General features: G+C 36.0%; 2 protein-coding genes across 2 annotated transcripts; both read right to left on the reverse strand.

Moving 5' to 3' along the window:
* Positions 1-706: 706 nt before the first annotated feature.
* Positions 707-2,363, reverse strand: LOC121259216. Its single transcript, XM_041160722.1, has 3 exons — positions 2,345-2,363; positions 1,890-1,991; positions 707-1,383 (listed from the first exon to the last, which is right to left on the reverse strand). The coding sequence occupies exon 3, from the start codon at positions 1,333-1,335 to the stop codon at positions 1,024-1,026; it is 312 nt and encodes a 103-aa protein (XP_041016656.1). The 5' UTR covers positions 1,336-1,383; positions 1,890-1,991; positions 2,345-2,363; the 3' UTR covers positions 707-1,023.
* A 4,594-nt stretch (positions 2,364-6,957) lies between these two features.
* Positions 6,958-13,608, reverse strand: LOC121259217 (importin subunit alpha-1-like). Its single transcript, XM_041160724.1, is given in 12 exon segments — positions 6,958-7,544; positions 7,652-8,029; positions 8,117-8,244; positions 8,392-8,520; positions 9,430-9,508; positions 9,620-9,783; positions 10,261-10,446; positions 10,577-10,632; positions 10,635-10,707; positions 10,793-10,884; positions 10,973-11,069; positions 13,262-13,608. Coding segments are annotated over 11 exon segments (1,590 nt in total). The 5' UTR covers positions 13,472-13,608; the 3' UTR covers positions 6,958-7,544; positions 7,652-7,653.
* Between the last annotated feature and the right edge of the window lie 2,590 nt (positions 13,609-16,198).

A 16,198-nucleotide genomic window follows, 5' to 3' on the forward strand; every position in this document is an offset into this window, starting at 1 on the left:
CAGGCTCTACAATATTGCCGTTCTGGCATTCGATTATCTTTAGGCAAGACAATGAAGATATTTCAAGAGACGTTTTATGCATTCGAAAATTGAGATTTTTGTTTTAAAATGTTTGAACAAGTCTGAAAGTGATTTCATTTTGTCAGGGAGTTCCTTGCGGTAGTTTATTCAATTCTTCTTTCGCCTCCAAATAATATTAAGGTGGGTGGGTGGTTATTAATTTTATTATTTCTCAACCCTTGTGCCTAATTTGTTTAATTTAGAGAGAGAGGGGAAGTTGAAGTTGGGTGGGGGAGGGAGGGAGACAGAGAAGAGAGGGAAGAGAAGTAAATAATCTAGTATTCCTTTTCACTGTTGGGAACTTTTCCCTTTCATAAATCATCTGCAATTTTAGAGAGGTTTTGTGCGCCCAGTAAGAAGCAACAGCTAAAACTTAAAAACGAGAGAGATCCAGGCCCGTTTTGACCTCATACATCTGGACAATGTACAGAAACATTTTATTTGCAGACAGAGGGTTCGGCCCAAAATAAGTGCCCCCTTGGACCTCATGCCCCGCAGCATTCAGCTTAAGGGAGCCTTGCACTGCAGTGCAGGATGCCTCTTTCACAGTTTTGAGTTCACAAAGTCAAATTTGGCAACATTTCAAGCATCTTTTCATTAACAATCTCCGCACACCATATCAGAACCATACATACAGAACGGCACATATCGAAATGAAAGATCATATATACCATTACTTCCGAGAACATGTACATTATAATTAAAGAAGTAATACCAAAGACAGGAATATCATTCCCTAAACACTAACTATATGACTGCCTATTTTCCTGACTATTCCATTCATATTCTTCTGTATTTGAAAAACCCAAATAACATCAAAGGGGAATTTCGCTACAGTAAGCTAAAAGGGCAACAAAAGGTATATGTGATGCAGTGTTGGTTGGTTGGTTGGGTTTTTTTTTTTTTTTTTTTTTTTTTTTCTGTTTTTTAATCTTTATGCCCTTTGTGTTCTTTTTACTCCTTTCAGGCAAAAACAGAACCACTGGACAGTGCCATCAGAGACACGGCTGCTTGTTCTTCCTCCTTCAACTTCCTCCTCCTCTGCCACCTCTGTTTCTTCATCACTGATGGTGACCTTTGCAGCAACAAATCCTTACCCAACGCCATTAATTTCGTTTTCAAGGACACACTAAGGTCTCCGCCACCACCACTATCAACAGTTATAGCAGTGTACGTGGTTGTATCAGCAGCAGTGGGGGTGGTGGTAACAGAAGAAGTACTATGACAGTGTGACTTGTCTCTTTTCCTATATGATCCGTAGCTCAAACCCACCATAGAAATCCTCCTCTTCCTGTATCTGATCCCACAGGCGTTACATAATGACTGAAAAAAGAGAGAAAAATACAAAGACATTAATCAAAAGGCTAGTAGTAACCCAATTCATCACCCAAAAAAGAAACTACCTACATAAAGTGAAAAACAAACCCACCCAGAAATTATATCACCCGATGAAAAATCGCAAAAAAAAAAAAAAAAATATATGCAGAATGATATTTACCTATGTAGTGACCAAGAAAACAGGCCCAAAAATGCTAAGTATATTTACAAATAGCAACTGAAAGAGAGAGAAAATAACCAGAAGATAATAAACCCAGAACAAATCAAAGATCAAAATGGGTAATGATCGTTGGCTTAAAAGTAACAATGTCGATTGGAAGACAGCCAATGAAACACTTGACGCCCACGAGTCAAAATTAAAACCCCCCGACGGAGAGAATAATAGAGACTAAAAACGGAGAGAAACAGAGACTGAAAATCACAAACCAACGCGAAGAAATTAATCCATTAAGATAAATGAAAAACCGGGAAAATGAAATGAAGGAAAGAACCTTGGGCCCAGCAGGCCCCCCTCTCCACAAGGGGGTCTTCGTGGTCTTGCAATCGGCACAGCACTTCTTGTTCTCAGCTGTTATAGCCTCGGACAATGATTCCTGAATCATAACCAACAATGGTGTCATAAATTCATACAAAAACCTCCCAAATAAAACCAGAGTACAACTTCGAAGTTTTATTTTTCTTTTGCTCTCTCAAGGAAGCATTGAAGGTAAGGTATAAATAGTTCTGAAACACACCACCTTTTCAATCCTATCCATCACGCCCATGAAACCCAGTTTCCCAAGAATTTGCAATTTCGCAGAGAGAGAGAGAGAGAGAGGGGGGGACTGAAGGGAGAAACAGAAGCAATGAACAAACACCCAAAACAGACTCTGGCACTCGGCGCAAAACAGAGAGAACGCTACATAAATAGGAACTGACATGCAAAACGCACCCACAACACACACACACACAGAAACCGACAGAGAGTGCACAGTGGATATGCACAAAACCCTAGCCTCTAGGGTTTTTCCTTTTCGGAATGACGGAAATATCCTCTCGATCAGCAGAACATTTGGTGGCAGCACAACCGCCAAATTGTGGTGAGCGGCGGGGCCACGTGTCAGCATGCACGGGTGGGGGTGTCATTTTTGTACTCGCCCGCCTACAAAAACATGTCAGAGTCGCGATACATTACACGCTATGACCTAACCGTTATTGGTAAAATCTTGTGGCATTTTTTAAAGAGTCTTTTCCTTTCTGTTGAAGACTGGATTAAATGATGTTTGTATCAAAAAGAAAGGAAATTGATGCAGGAAGAAGATGATAATTGTAGCCAAAACTGCTTTAGAGTTGAGAGTCCTCAACGCATCGTTTTTGTTTTTGAGATGAGATGGACCCTCAAAATGGTTTAAAATGTACAGCAACACCATGCTCGGACTAGATAGACCACCCCACGCACACCACACTGCCGGCAGTGCGAGAGAGGGAGAGAGAGAGAGAGAGTTGGGGGTGGCTGCAAAAGCTCTTTCTCCAACGAAGCAGCAGAATGAGTAGTACAGACCATACCCTTCAATTTAAGTCATGCAATCCCTCAAAAGACGAGCCTCCCTCCAAATCTCTCCCCCTCAAAAGCTGTAACTTTTCTGGGTAACACGAAATCATGTTAAAAATTGTTTCTTTCTTTGTATGCTTCTCCTTAACCGATGGACATGTCCCTATAGTTTTCATTCATAAATACACTGCTCTGTGTGCTCACGATAGTCTTTCTCAATATTTAGAGCGTGGGCAATATCTTAGTCATTAAGTCTAAATTTCTCAATATCTTAGTTTTCATTCATATATTATATATACACTGCTCTGTATTTCTGAATTTGGCAAAGGCTGCTTTACACTCAGTTGAGAAAAAAGTTTGGATAGAAACAGTTTCAGATTTTATTGTAAATAGTTTAAAATTTGATAAAAAGATGTATGCAAGTAAGTGATATATGAAATACAGAGATTTTATTAAAAAAAAAAAAATTTGGCTAGCCATAATATTAACTTTTCGTTAATAAACTAGTCATTTTAAAGTTGAAATAATAATATAATATAATTTTTTTTTTTTAATTTTGCAAATACATTTTATATTTAATTAATAATTTTATTTTTATTTAAAATTATTATTTTTCAACTATTTTTTTTCTTCAACTTAATTATTCAACAAATATTTACTGTTTGGCCTAAAAGAAAAATCGACGGAGAAAAGAGGGACGAACAAGAGAGAGAAGAGCGTAAGCTTGCTTGAGGGTTGAAGAGAGAGAAAAGAACAAGAGAAAGAGAGAGAGAGAGGTTGATAAAAATAATAAAATAGTATGATAGAGGGTGAACAGTTATTCGCCAACAATAGAGAGCAACCAAAAATTATTGTAGGCTAAGTGTTGAGTTTTAGACCATTGACTAGTTCAATAGAGAGATTTTTTCTCATTTATAGCTAAAGTTTAAACTTACATTAGCATTTAACTAGGTCATTGCCAATGCTCTAACTATCCACTTCTTTTGGTTTTCATTCGAAATCAAACTTCTAAAAAATGAATTGTTCAATTTAGCCAGTTCGGTTCTACATTCCATTTGGTTACCAAGTGAAAAGAGGAAAGAAACAAGAAGAAAGATGGGCAAGAATAAAAGATACAGATGCCAAATTCTTTAATCACTATTTTATAACTCATTTTATAATCAATATAATTACGATACTTCGTTAATATAATTTCCATTTTACTTAATTATCCTTTATTTGTAATAAAGTTGTAAATTAGTTATAAAACAGTTATAATCTTATTATTTTTAGAATCGTGCTACCATAAATCTCACATCCTCCATACCTATTTAAAAATCTGTTATTTATCTTTTTACCATCATTTTATTTAAAAAGTTATCTGGAATCATCTTTTACTCTCATTTTACTTGAAAAGTTCCAGATGACTCCGATAGGCAACATGTCATCAACCATTCGGTAATTCCAGACATAGGCCAGTCTGCCAATTAAAGCCATTTTTTTTGTTTTAGGAGTTCTTTAAATTTCTACAAATCCAAGTTTCTTACTATACATGGTTTCCTGTTATCATGAAAAGACTAATAAATGTTTAAGTAATAGGCCGTGTAAGGCGCACTTTAGTTTCTGACTAATATTTTAGCGAGAAAGAATAAATACTCAAGCATAGACTTGATGGATATCCTTAGTACAGTACATAACAATGCTTACATAAGAACACTGATCGAGTCATGCAAAAAAAGAGAGAATCTTAGATGGTTGGACTTGTTTTGGATTATATACATACATTGAGGAAAGGGACTTGTTTTGGATTATATGGTTTCTCTCCCAGACAATCGCTAACCCTCGATTACAGTCGATTGATTTACAGTGAGATTACAAAAATGAGAGAGAGAGAAAGGGGGGGGCTACAGTTACCTTATAACTCCTTCCTGTGTTGCCGATCGGAATATGCCCAAGTCCAAGTTCTTAGTACAGTGAAGAGGAGAAAGTAAGGGACTTGGATTTTTCTTGGAGGGAAGAGAGGGGGGGTGGGGAAGAAGAAGGGCAATCTTTAACGACCTGTTTTTAAGTAAAATGAGGATAAAAAGGTAAAATGACTTATTTTTAAGTGATTTGGCAAACTGCAAAGTGGAGGGCTTATGTCTAAAAAATTTTTTATTTTTAAGAAGATGTGTCGTCAAGTAAAAGATGAGATCACATAAGATGGAACATAACTTAAATTTCCCTCCAATTGCCTCCATTTGCATTGTGATTGTATGGTGAAGCTTGATTGGCAATTTCAAGCAGAATTTAAAGTTATGCAGTAATTGGAGTGTGTGGTTTGGCGTTTAAATAACCAATCAAGGCACCCACGTCTAAAGAAAAACCATTAAAATCCATTGAACTGACCCTTTACACAACCAATGGGCAAAATTGAAATCGCAATATAACCAAAATGATGAAGGGATGTCATTGCATACTAACTCTAAACAGTAAGTATTTCATGGCCAATGACATTACCTGGCTGTTATTGGACCAACTTGTAGTTTGGCTTCCTCAATGCGCTCAAGTTTGAAGAGTTCTTTTTTAATCAAATGAAGATTTGCCATAGCATTTTTGAGCTTCCTCTATGCACTTGTTCAATTTATAAGAAGCTTTTTTCTAATCAAATGAATCTCAGTTATAACATCTTTGATGTTCATCCTTTGTTTGGGTTGTTCTGTTGAACAACCAAGTCCAATCACAAATATTGAAATCAAGCACTCTCAGAACTTTGTTTCTTCTTGAGTTGTTGTCTTTATGGGCATTGTTCATGTTCATCACTCCTCTTTCCCAAAAAAAAAAAAACTAGATCTGCCATATCTACCACTCGTTTACGCCAAACTGCTTTGACATAAGAATGCAAGTTCAAAGTTCCTTCAAACATGTCATCCGTGGGTCTCTTCCTCGTAAACATTTCTAACATGAGTATGCCGTAGCTGTACACATCGCCATATCTGGACAACTTATTTTCCATTCCGATGCCTAATGTTTCTTAGGACCCCACACACGGCAACAAAACTCTCAGAAGCTCCGTGGCACAGAAGATTGGGCACCTTGACAGCAATTGTCATTCTGCCCTCATCAAGGATACCTTTATATACTGATCCAAAACTACCAACACCAACCAAATTAGCAGAGGAGAACCCATCTATAGCTTTTAAGAGGCTTTGGTAAGATACAGTCAAAAGTAGCATTGCTTAATAACTTGAAGTTGGTTCTTTTCTTCTTTTTCCTAAATCAAGAGACAAGCACAAAAAACAATATAGATGTGAGTCCTAGAGGACCCAAAAAAATAAAGATTTGAGGTCGATTTCTTCATGGACTCTACAAAGTAAGTTGCATTTAGACAAGTGCATCTCAGGTATTCCCCCACATAGTTGATTGTTTCCTACTACAGAAGCTACACCATGTATTGGCACCATGCCCTCAAAATTCTTATAATAAAGATTCAAAATCTGCCACGAATTGGAATCCACAATGAAATCTGGAGTTTTTCCTGAAAAATTGTTCCGAGAAAGATCTAAGATTTGAATTCCTTTTAAAGAACCAAAACTTGATGGAATGGTCCCTTTAGAGAAGTTTCCTGGCATGTATAGAAGCTCCAGCTTAACACAATTGCCAAGACTACTCGGAATTTCACTACATAACAAGTTCTCCAACGCATCCAACCGACCTAAAATTTTACAGATTTCCAACTTCATACCCGTGAAATAATTTAGGGACAAATCACATAGATTGATAAGGAAGAGGGAGCAATGATCTGAGGTGGAATGATATTATTGAGATTATTCTAACACGATCAAAGACTGACATTTGCCTAGACTTGAAGGCAGGCTTCCCTGAAATCGAGTTAGATTTCCCAGAGAGCTTGGAATGCTACCCGAGAGATGGCTTTCATCTAATACTTTCACAACTTTTGTAATATTCCTTCCAACCGTTACAGGAAAAAAAACCATCTACAACAAAAATTGGAGAAAATAACAGTGACGACAAAAATTCATTTCTTCAGTGCAATCCAAGCCGAATGATAAAACAAGCTAAGGCACCCCGGAAGTGTTATTTATATCAATAATACTGGAAACTCTTTACCTTCAATGCGTTTTAGACAGCTTTTCGTATCAAACAAGTAAAAATGGTATACCCCACATAATACAATTTCGACCCATAAGGATACAGAAAAAAATCAACACGTACACTACTAAGGAACGGAAAATTCCAATATCCCCCCTTGAACAACCTACAAGAGAGTTTTAGAGTGCAAAAATCACCCGACCTGACCTGACTGACACCAGACCGACTCCACTTCTATGGCAACTGAACCAATAAAATCAAATTATGAGAGACTCAACATCAACTTTATTGGAGAGCCCAATCACCCGGGATAACCGTTCCCCATATACAGAACCCTGGCTTCACATCCATGTTGCACCGATAAATCCCAGTTCATCATATACGATCCAAGTATTGTCCCCCCAACCAAAAATCCAGCCATTGCAGACACTTGGCCAGTCTGGCTACCCCAAAAAGCACGCCCGATACTTGACCAAAGAGGACCGACCCAAACACGACTAGACACTTGACCTGACCCCAACTATTCTCGCACCACCAAATCCTGCTATAATTTAAAAAGAAATGATCTTGTGAGCATGGATACCGGCAAGAGCAAAAACAAATTGAATAAGAACACCACACAGGACTCGTAAAACACCAATAAAAGGATACCTTCAGTTGAAGTTAAATCCACCAGAAGGAACAGAAGGGATCTCGCTCCCTCCAAAGTTGAATGCAGACTGGGGAGCATCACCTGGTGGCATTGTATCATCCTCTTCCTCCAACCAGTACGTCTCAAGAATCTTCACAGCCTTCTCATAAATCTCAGTGTTGTCGTGACTCTGGAGATTCTCAATTTTCTCTAGCCCCTCGGCATCATCAATCATTTGAGCATAGAAGTTGACATCTCCAGTAGTTCCCAAATTCTTGTCGGCTTCTCCTACCTTCAATATGTTTTCAAGCCCTTCCAAACAAACTGTTACAATCCTTGGATCAGGGCAGATAAGAAGATCGCAGAGAGGCTTGATACATCCTTGATCTACTAGATACCTGTAAATGACAAAGAAATATAAAATTTACAGGCCATACATATTTGCAGAGAAAAAATAAGGTATGAAAAACACATTTGTTGCATACTTGATTTGTTCATGAGAACCACCAGATGTTGCATTTGAGATTGCCCATGCAGCCTCTTTCCTAATATCAAACTCAGCATTTTGAAGCAGATGAACAAGAGGGGCAATAATATTAGCCTCAACGACAGCCTGTAACATAAGGCAACCCACCATTTTGACGTCATGGTTGATGGAAAATGTGCATACCATTCTAAATAATAAAACCTAGACAAACGTAACTACAACTAAGAGAGGACATATAAATTCATTCTGCAAAAGCTGGGATATATAAGTAACCTGAATCTGCTCCTTGTTACCAGCAGTGATATTCGAAATAGTCCAGCAAGCCTCCTTCTTGATGCTCTTTTTATAATTATTGTTCAAAAGGTTCAAAAGGCAAGGCAGGGCATTGTGGTTGATAATAACCTGAGCAGCATCGGCATTCATTAGTTGAATAGAGAAAGATTTAGACTCAAATAACAAGATTTTCAGTTGGAAAATTAGTGTACAAATTATAGAGAGAGAGAGAGAGAGAGAGAGAGCGCATCACTTGATAAGGGAAGGGAGTGCGGCAGCCATCATGCTTTTTTTAATTTGATATATTGATCATTTTATGCCATGTTAGTACTTAGTACGAGAAATATTGCAGAATGCCAGAAAGAAATTTGTATGTTTTTCAAAAGGCCATGAAGCCTTAAAAAGTAAAGGGTGACGTCCCTCAAGCCTCATTATAAACAAGAAAAAAGGAACGAAATAGAAAAAGAAGCTAGCTTATTAATCATGTCAAGCAAAGCCCACACCCAATCCAATTATTTCTAAAAAAAAAGCTCGTGTTTGTGTTTACATCTTCCATTGTAGAAAGAAAAAAAATTTAATTTCGAAAAAGAATAAAAGTAAACTATTTCTTTGCACATGCCTCATTCGATTCCAATTAGGATCAAACTATGGACTGATCTAATAAAATACAAAACCTTGCAAAAGAATCAGCAGTTAAGTTCAGTTCCCTGCAGACAAATGTCAGCGCCATTATTTAAAACATCACTCCATTCACAAGCCTCGACTTAATAGATGCCTTGGAATTCAGAAGTGCTAGGGAAGACAAATATTCTTAAAGTGTTTACTAAAACCTAAAATATTAATTATATTTTGTCAAAGAAAGAGAAATTTCATTAAAATACAACTGAGTTGACATCCTATCAGTGTTATGCACATATGATAAAATATCAATTTTAATTAAAGAACTGAACTATATTTCTGCCCCCTCCCCAAGCATGGTGGAATTTTTAAAAGAGACAGTGAAATCAAAACATTTCAAGGTACAGAAAGTTCCAATACCTGAGTCTGCATATCATCTCCGGTGACAATATTTCCAACCGTACGAAGAGCAGGAATGAGAACTGAAGGAGACGGGTGGCTGAAAAATGGAAAGAAAGTTTAGAATTTGATGGCAAAATTAACAGGTTAAAACACCTCCTGCTACAAGGAAAAATACATTAATCAACAAAGCTGAACATTAAACACTCACAGTAAAAGCTCAACAAGCCGAGGACAAACACCTGCTTCAATAACAGCTTGAATTTTGTCATTTGTACCATCAGAAAGATATGAGAGTGCCCAACAAGCATCAGTCAAGACTTCTTCGTCATTTGAATGAATAAGGCGTGCAAGAGCTGGGAGTGCTGGCTTAACCTGAGCAATATACCATAAAAAGAAACAATTAACAACCTAGTGGTCCACATAATACATAACAACAACAGTGGTCAATAAAAATCCATCCCCCGAGAGAAATAACAATGACATTTCAACGACCATAACGCATCTTATTAAATTTCACATGTTCCTCATATATATCCTGATTTAAATGTCTTACTTTTAATTTCTCGATGTCCAATTTCTCTACTAAAAGTTTTTACCACTTCAATTTCCTATAATAAAGCAAACCGCATTCTATAATAGTCATCTCCCCTCTCATACAAAGTAAAGGACATTTTAGAAAGACCAGTACATTTTTACTAATGATAATGCCATTTCAAACTAGGATATTAAAAATTTTTTATAACTAAGATAATTATATTAATGGAGAGTAAATACCAAGCAGAAAAGAAACTAAATAAAAATCAAATCTACCGACATAATTTAAGTTACACAGCATCTCAAATATCCAACCTGATCAAAAGGAGGTTGTGGCTTGCCTCGGCAAAAATTTGAGAGTGTCCACGTAGCATTTCTCAGCATAGAAAGCTTGGCATGCTCATTCAATTGTGCCAGCAACGGAAGCAAAGCCCCATGGCCAAGGACAAGATCGCGACATCTAGGAGAATCACCGGCAACATTTCCCAATGCCCACACAGCCTATAAATTGAAAATAAAATAAGGGAGGGATGGGTTCATGTTAGACTTTACTTGAAAATGCAAGTTTCAATTAAGTACAGAGAAAACAGCAGAAAGTATAAAAGATAAACCCATAAAATCATATATATACCTGCTCACGGACGTCATCACTAGGAGAACCAAGAAGTTTGACAAATATTGGGACTGCCCATGATCAATTACCACCTTAGTGTTTTCAGATGTCCCAGAAGCAATGTTAGTGAGAGCCCAAGCTGCCTCAAACTGAAGGAAGTTTCACCAATAATTCCGCTAAGTTCATGGTCACATGTAAAAATATAGAATAGATAATTGATAGCATGCAATAAACCTGAAGCTGTGGGAAGTCCTCCCTGACAAGAAACTCAACAAAGCGAGGAACAACACCTGACTGTATCACTTCCTCTATTGGAGGGCTGCGCTCTACAAAAAAGAAAAAAAAAAAAAAACTAGTAAATGGTTGTATCAAATAGACATGTACAACAAACGCATGGACAGACCAATTTCTCACCGATTGAAAGCAATTTCCTGAACTGAGTAGTTGCCTCAAGCTGTAGATTACTATCATCACTCCAAACTCCTGCAACCATGGATGGCAGATGTTCTAACTGCAACCAAACAACTCAACCACCATTAGAATAATAATCACCAATACCACAAATAACTACCACTGGAACAATTTCAAATAAGTATAATTTTGAAAATTTGGGTAGAAATTCATCAGAATGACAAAACTCCATGCAAGGAAAATTCTTCTGACTTCAAGCATAATAAGACAACCCTTAGTGCACTCAGCATCAAGCCAACTTGTATAAAAAATACCAAGCCCCTCTCAAAGCAGCAATGAAAGAAATATTTCCTACACCTTTTGTTATTGGCAAGTTACACATACGACCAATACATCTTGAACCTCTAACCTCACCTTCCACCCCATTCTTCTTATTTGGTATTCCATAAGTTCGACTCAAAACTTACACAGTCATGGAGGTCACAAACCTTATTGAAAAAAAAAAAAAAAATCCAACAAACCCAACCATCATGAACTTGAAGGCCCAAAACCGCCAGCATCAGTTCAATGAACTCCAAGGCAAAAACATAATAACCAAAACCCATCAACAGCAGTGCTGCTAAGCTTACAAACCCTTGCAATCACTATATCAAATTCAAGAAAACCCATTCCTTGCAATAGCCCTACACCAACAATAGTCAATTCAATTGAGCACACAATTCAAAAAATCCTGATTATACCCCTTCATTACAAAATTCAAACCCCAATGTAATCACCACGCACCAATCCTTACAATCGCATAAAATAAAATCCAACTAAAGCAACAAAAATAAATTCAACCAAAGCCTTCGCAGAATTAGAAGCCTTTGCACAATTCGCTTCTGATCTCGATAAAGCTACTCAGAATCAATTGGCAAGAGGTCAACGATTACGTGAGTTGCTCAAACAATCTCAATCAGCCCCTCTCACGGTGGAAGAACAGATAATGACTATTTATACTGGAACGAATGGTTATCTTGATTCATTAGAAATTGGACAGGTAAAGAAATTTCCTCGAAATCTCACTTATCTGATTCCATTGTGTCTTCCACAATTTTTTCTGAAGAATTCGCCATGATATATCTGATCCATGCATAATATCATGAAAAATGGATACAAATTTTTGGCTGCTACTTAGTATCGGCAATAGGTCTGAAAAAGTATCTAAAAATATCCAATTTAGATATTTGAAACAAATCCACAAAATTCATCCTCATTTCAACTGCATAAGACTAAATCCAAGAGGCTACCCAGTCAACAAGCTCACAAAGCCTTGCACTCATTTGAAAAAACTCAAACAAAATACTGATATTCAATTCAATCAAGCCCTAACTTAAAAAATAGATAAAAAAATTTGTCACCGTTTTAATTATTTGAAAGAGAAATACGAGATAATACATAATCAACTCTATCAACTACGCAAAATCCAAATCAAAACAGAGTCAACTCAATAAAAAGTATCAATTTAAGTAATAAATAAACAATATGATCCTCATTTTAACTCTATTCCACTAAAGCAAAAGTGCAAGTAATAGCCAAGCTTATAAAAGCACACCCATTAACAAACAAAGAATTCAACTAAAGCACTGTGAACCAGTCCAAAGAAGCCCAGGCCAAAAGTAAATTCCATCAAAACCTTTAATTTAAGTAAACAATACCCACCTAAAAACTAAATCTAACTCCCAACCAAATTTATCAAAGTTGTAGAATCATACTAAAACACCAAAAAGAATCCAACCTCCATCAAGACCTTCATAAGTAAAACAATACTCAGCTAAAACACCAAGGAATAATTCAATTAAACACTAATCCCCCAAGCAAACTCATCCAAATCATAAAAATTGAACTGAAACACCGAAACACCGATCCAATCAAACCATAAACTAAAGAAAATTCAGACGATACCTTCAGTGTAAACTTAAACAACATCCAGATAAAACACCAATAAATGATCCAACCAAACCCTAATCCCCACCAAATTCATCAAATTCATAGAATGGAACTGGAAGACCATAAAAACCAATCCAACTTGAAACCTAACTTAGACTAATTTCCATCGAAAGCTCTACAGGTAAAAAAAAAACCATCATCCAGCTAAAGCAACGATTAAACGATCCAACCAAACCCTAACTCCGAAAAGGAAAGTCCTCAAAGTCATAGAACAGACTTAGAGCTGTATGAAGCGATCGGAAAAGGCCCTAATAAGAAGTTGAATGGAAAATGGTGATGGTTGCGGCAGTGAGCCGGGCATACCTTCTTTTCGACGGCGGAGGAGTGGAAAGAGGAAGCGAGGTGCTGGGCCTGGAGGCCCTCACGGCGTTTCTTGAGCAAGCTCTCTTCCCTACGGCTCTTTCGGATCTCCACCATGTTGTCCTCCCTCCGCCGTCGCCCCTCCTCCGCGTCCACAGCCACCTTGTACCGGTTGCGACGCACCTCCGTCCTCGCGCTTGGTCTCAGCGACATCGTTTACTTCCGGAAGACTTCAGAAAAAAAATATATTGAACCAAAAAACTCAAAGAAACAATAGAGAAAACCAAGAAATGGAATTCAGGAAGAGCTGCTAAGTCTGTATGTGGCGGGGTGTTCAAGAGGTTTGTGAAGAACAGAGTGGGGTTATATATAGCGTTTTGTTTTGTGGAGGGGGTCGATGGTGGAAGGAAACAAGGCTCGGATCGGCGAAGATTTACGGTTGTACCACTCGAGATAACTTCATTTAGATAAGTTGATTAAAAAAATATTTTATCTATCAATAAATTATACAAAAATAAATTCACACACACAGACGTAATTTAATGTGATAGACCAGATTATGAATTTATTTTTATCTAATAAATGTTATGAAATCACATCAGTTTATATCTTTTATTTTTAGAATAATGTCATTTTAAATGTCTTTATAGCATATATAATTTACCTAATTTAAAAAATTTAAAATTTAAAATTTATATTTTAAAATTAAGGTCTCGTTTGTTTTCAGAGTTGAGATGAATTGAGATTAAAATTAAAAAGTTAAATAAAATATTATTAAAATATATTTTTTAATATTATTTTGTTTTTAAATTTAAAAAAATTAAATTATTTATTTTATTATGTGGTAATTTGACCAAATTATAACGATAAAATTAGAGGTTTTTAAAATTTAAAATTTTAATCTTAGAAATCAAACGAGGCCAAATTATACCACATGAATAATGTTAAGTGTAAAAACATTTAAATATAATTATTTTTATTTTTCTCTCGTAAAAAAGATGGCTGCTCGGAACTAGATTTACACTGGAACCACACGATGTCGTTTTTAGTTGACCCTATCTATCAATTATAGGAAGGCCCAGTCTCCAGGTCCCCGTGCTTCCCAAGGTATATAGCCCAACGGTCCACGAACCATGAAATTTCCATATTAATGTTGACAGCATAGTTAATAATATATTATTTTTGTTGAATTTATGCTTGGGATTTTTCTAGATTTCACGGAATTGTTATTAATGTTGGATTTGGATTAGTGTTCTTGATTGAATTATAAGTCTTAGAGTGAGATAGAAATAGGCACATAAAATAGATCTCACAATATTTATAGATACCCGAGGTAATTTTTTTATCAGCAATAAGATCCGGTTTGAATGTTGAGTTGAGTTGAGTTGAATCTTTTATAAATAGTAATGAGTTAAGATGATGAAGTGATTTTGTGGGATCCATATAATATGAGTTTAGATATGTTTGGATGTTAAGATGAGTTTAGATGTATTTATAGAAAATTAAAAAAAGTTGTATCCTACGTATAAAGAGGTATTGAGTTGAAAAAGATTATGAGTCTCATGTGTAAAAAAGTTTTGAGTTGAGATGAGTTTAGTGATTTGAGAGTTGGATGTTTAGATGTTAGATCCAATTTAAAATTAAACTGAACTGAGTTCAGTCCAAATTCCAAACAATACGGGACCTCAATTCATTATTGTCATCATCACTACCATTTCTTTTTTACATCATAACACAATTAAATCCATACCTCATCAATATAGCAAGTTAATGTGAATGAGATTTCTTTCATCGTAAAGATTTTAAGAATTTTGAAAGTTCTTCAAACCCAAAAAAAAAAAAAAAAAAAAAAAGCCTAATTATATGCTAGTCGGACCCAATTAACACAGTCGGTACCTGATTAAGAGGATAGTGCCTTGTTTGTAGGTTAAAGTCAATGCTATAAATTAGTCCAACAACTAGTTTTGTCAAACCTACACATTTATTAAGCATTGGTTGAGTTAATGAGCTTGCACCATGCTTGCTAGCCAAGGCATCAATTCCCATACACCAACCAATAGAATTAAGGCATGATTGCATGATTGTTCTTATGTTTTAGTGAAGAATCCCAAACCAATTATTTTGCCCACCATTGTTTGGGCATTACCCAAATTAGTAAGACTAACAGTAATCCTTTGTCTTTATCCATGTTAAGGAACCAACAAGCCATTTGTTGTCCGAGTTGGAAAATTGCAGTGATTAGAATCAAATAAAATCAAAAGCTACCCCAAATGGAACATCAAATAAGAGCAACATATGATTTTGCCAGTTCAAATTGGATGGTTGAGTTTCGGCAAAAGATAGATACATCGTCATGTAGATCTTATTGCATTTAATACTGCCTATATAGAATTTTCTGATACAATGAACTTTGAGTAAATATTTAAAGTTGTGTCTATCTCTCTATATTTGATGAGCTTTGTTAGGTACAAGCAATTTGACACACCAAATCATGTACTAACGACTTTTTTTTTATTGGAAACGAAATATAAAAAATAATAATAATTTTGAGAGAATAAGGTCTTTTATCTCGAAAATCATTTCTATCTTCAACATGTCAATATCGGTGTGCAGTTTGGTATGCGAACTTACTTGCAAAAGGATTTTTTCATATTTGATTATCCAACTCGATTAATAAACTAAAGGGTATATATCAAGAAGATTATTAAACACGTAAATCCTTACATCTATTGCATTTTTTTAAGATTATTTTCATTAGGAAAATACTACGTACCATCCTCTTAATCTATTCTTATCTTATTTTGACTGTATGCTTTAAGGTCTCAAGAATGGCATTTTCGAGACATGTCATTTTCATAGAAAAACTCAATGACAAGAGATTTTAAGAATAATTTAGTTACCTTCCCCCGAAAAAAAATGTCACCTTTCGTTGATATTGTC

The sequence above is a fragment of the Juglans microcarpa x Juglans regia genome, chromosome 4D, assembly GCF_004785595.1.
Source record: "Juglans microcarpa x Juglans regia isolate MS1-56 chromosome 4D, Jm3101_v1.0, whole genome shotgun sequence".
Taxonomy (NCBI): domain Eukaryota; kingdom Viridiplantae; phylum Streptophyta; class Magnoliopsida; order Fagales; family Juglandaceae; genus Juglans; species Juglans microcarpa x Juglans regia.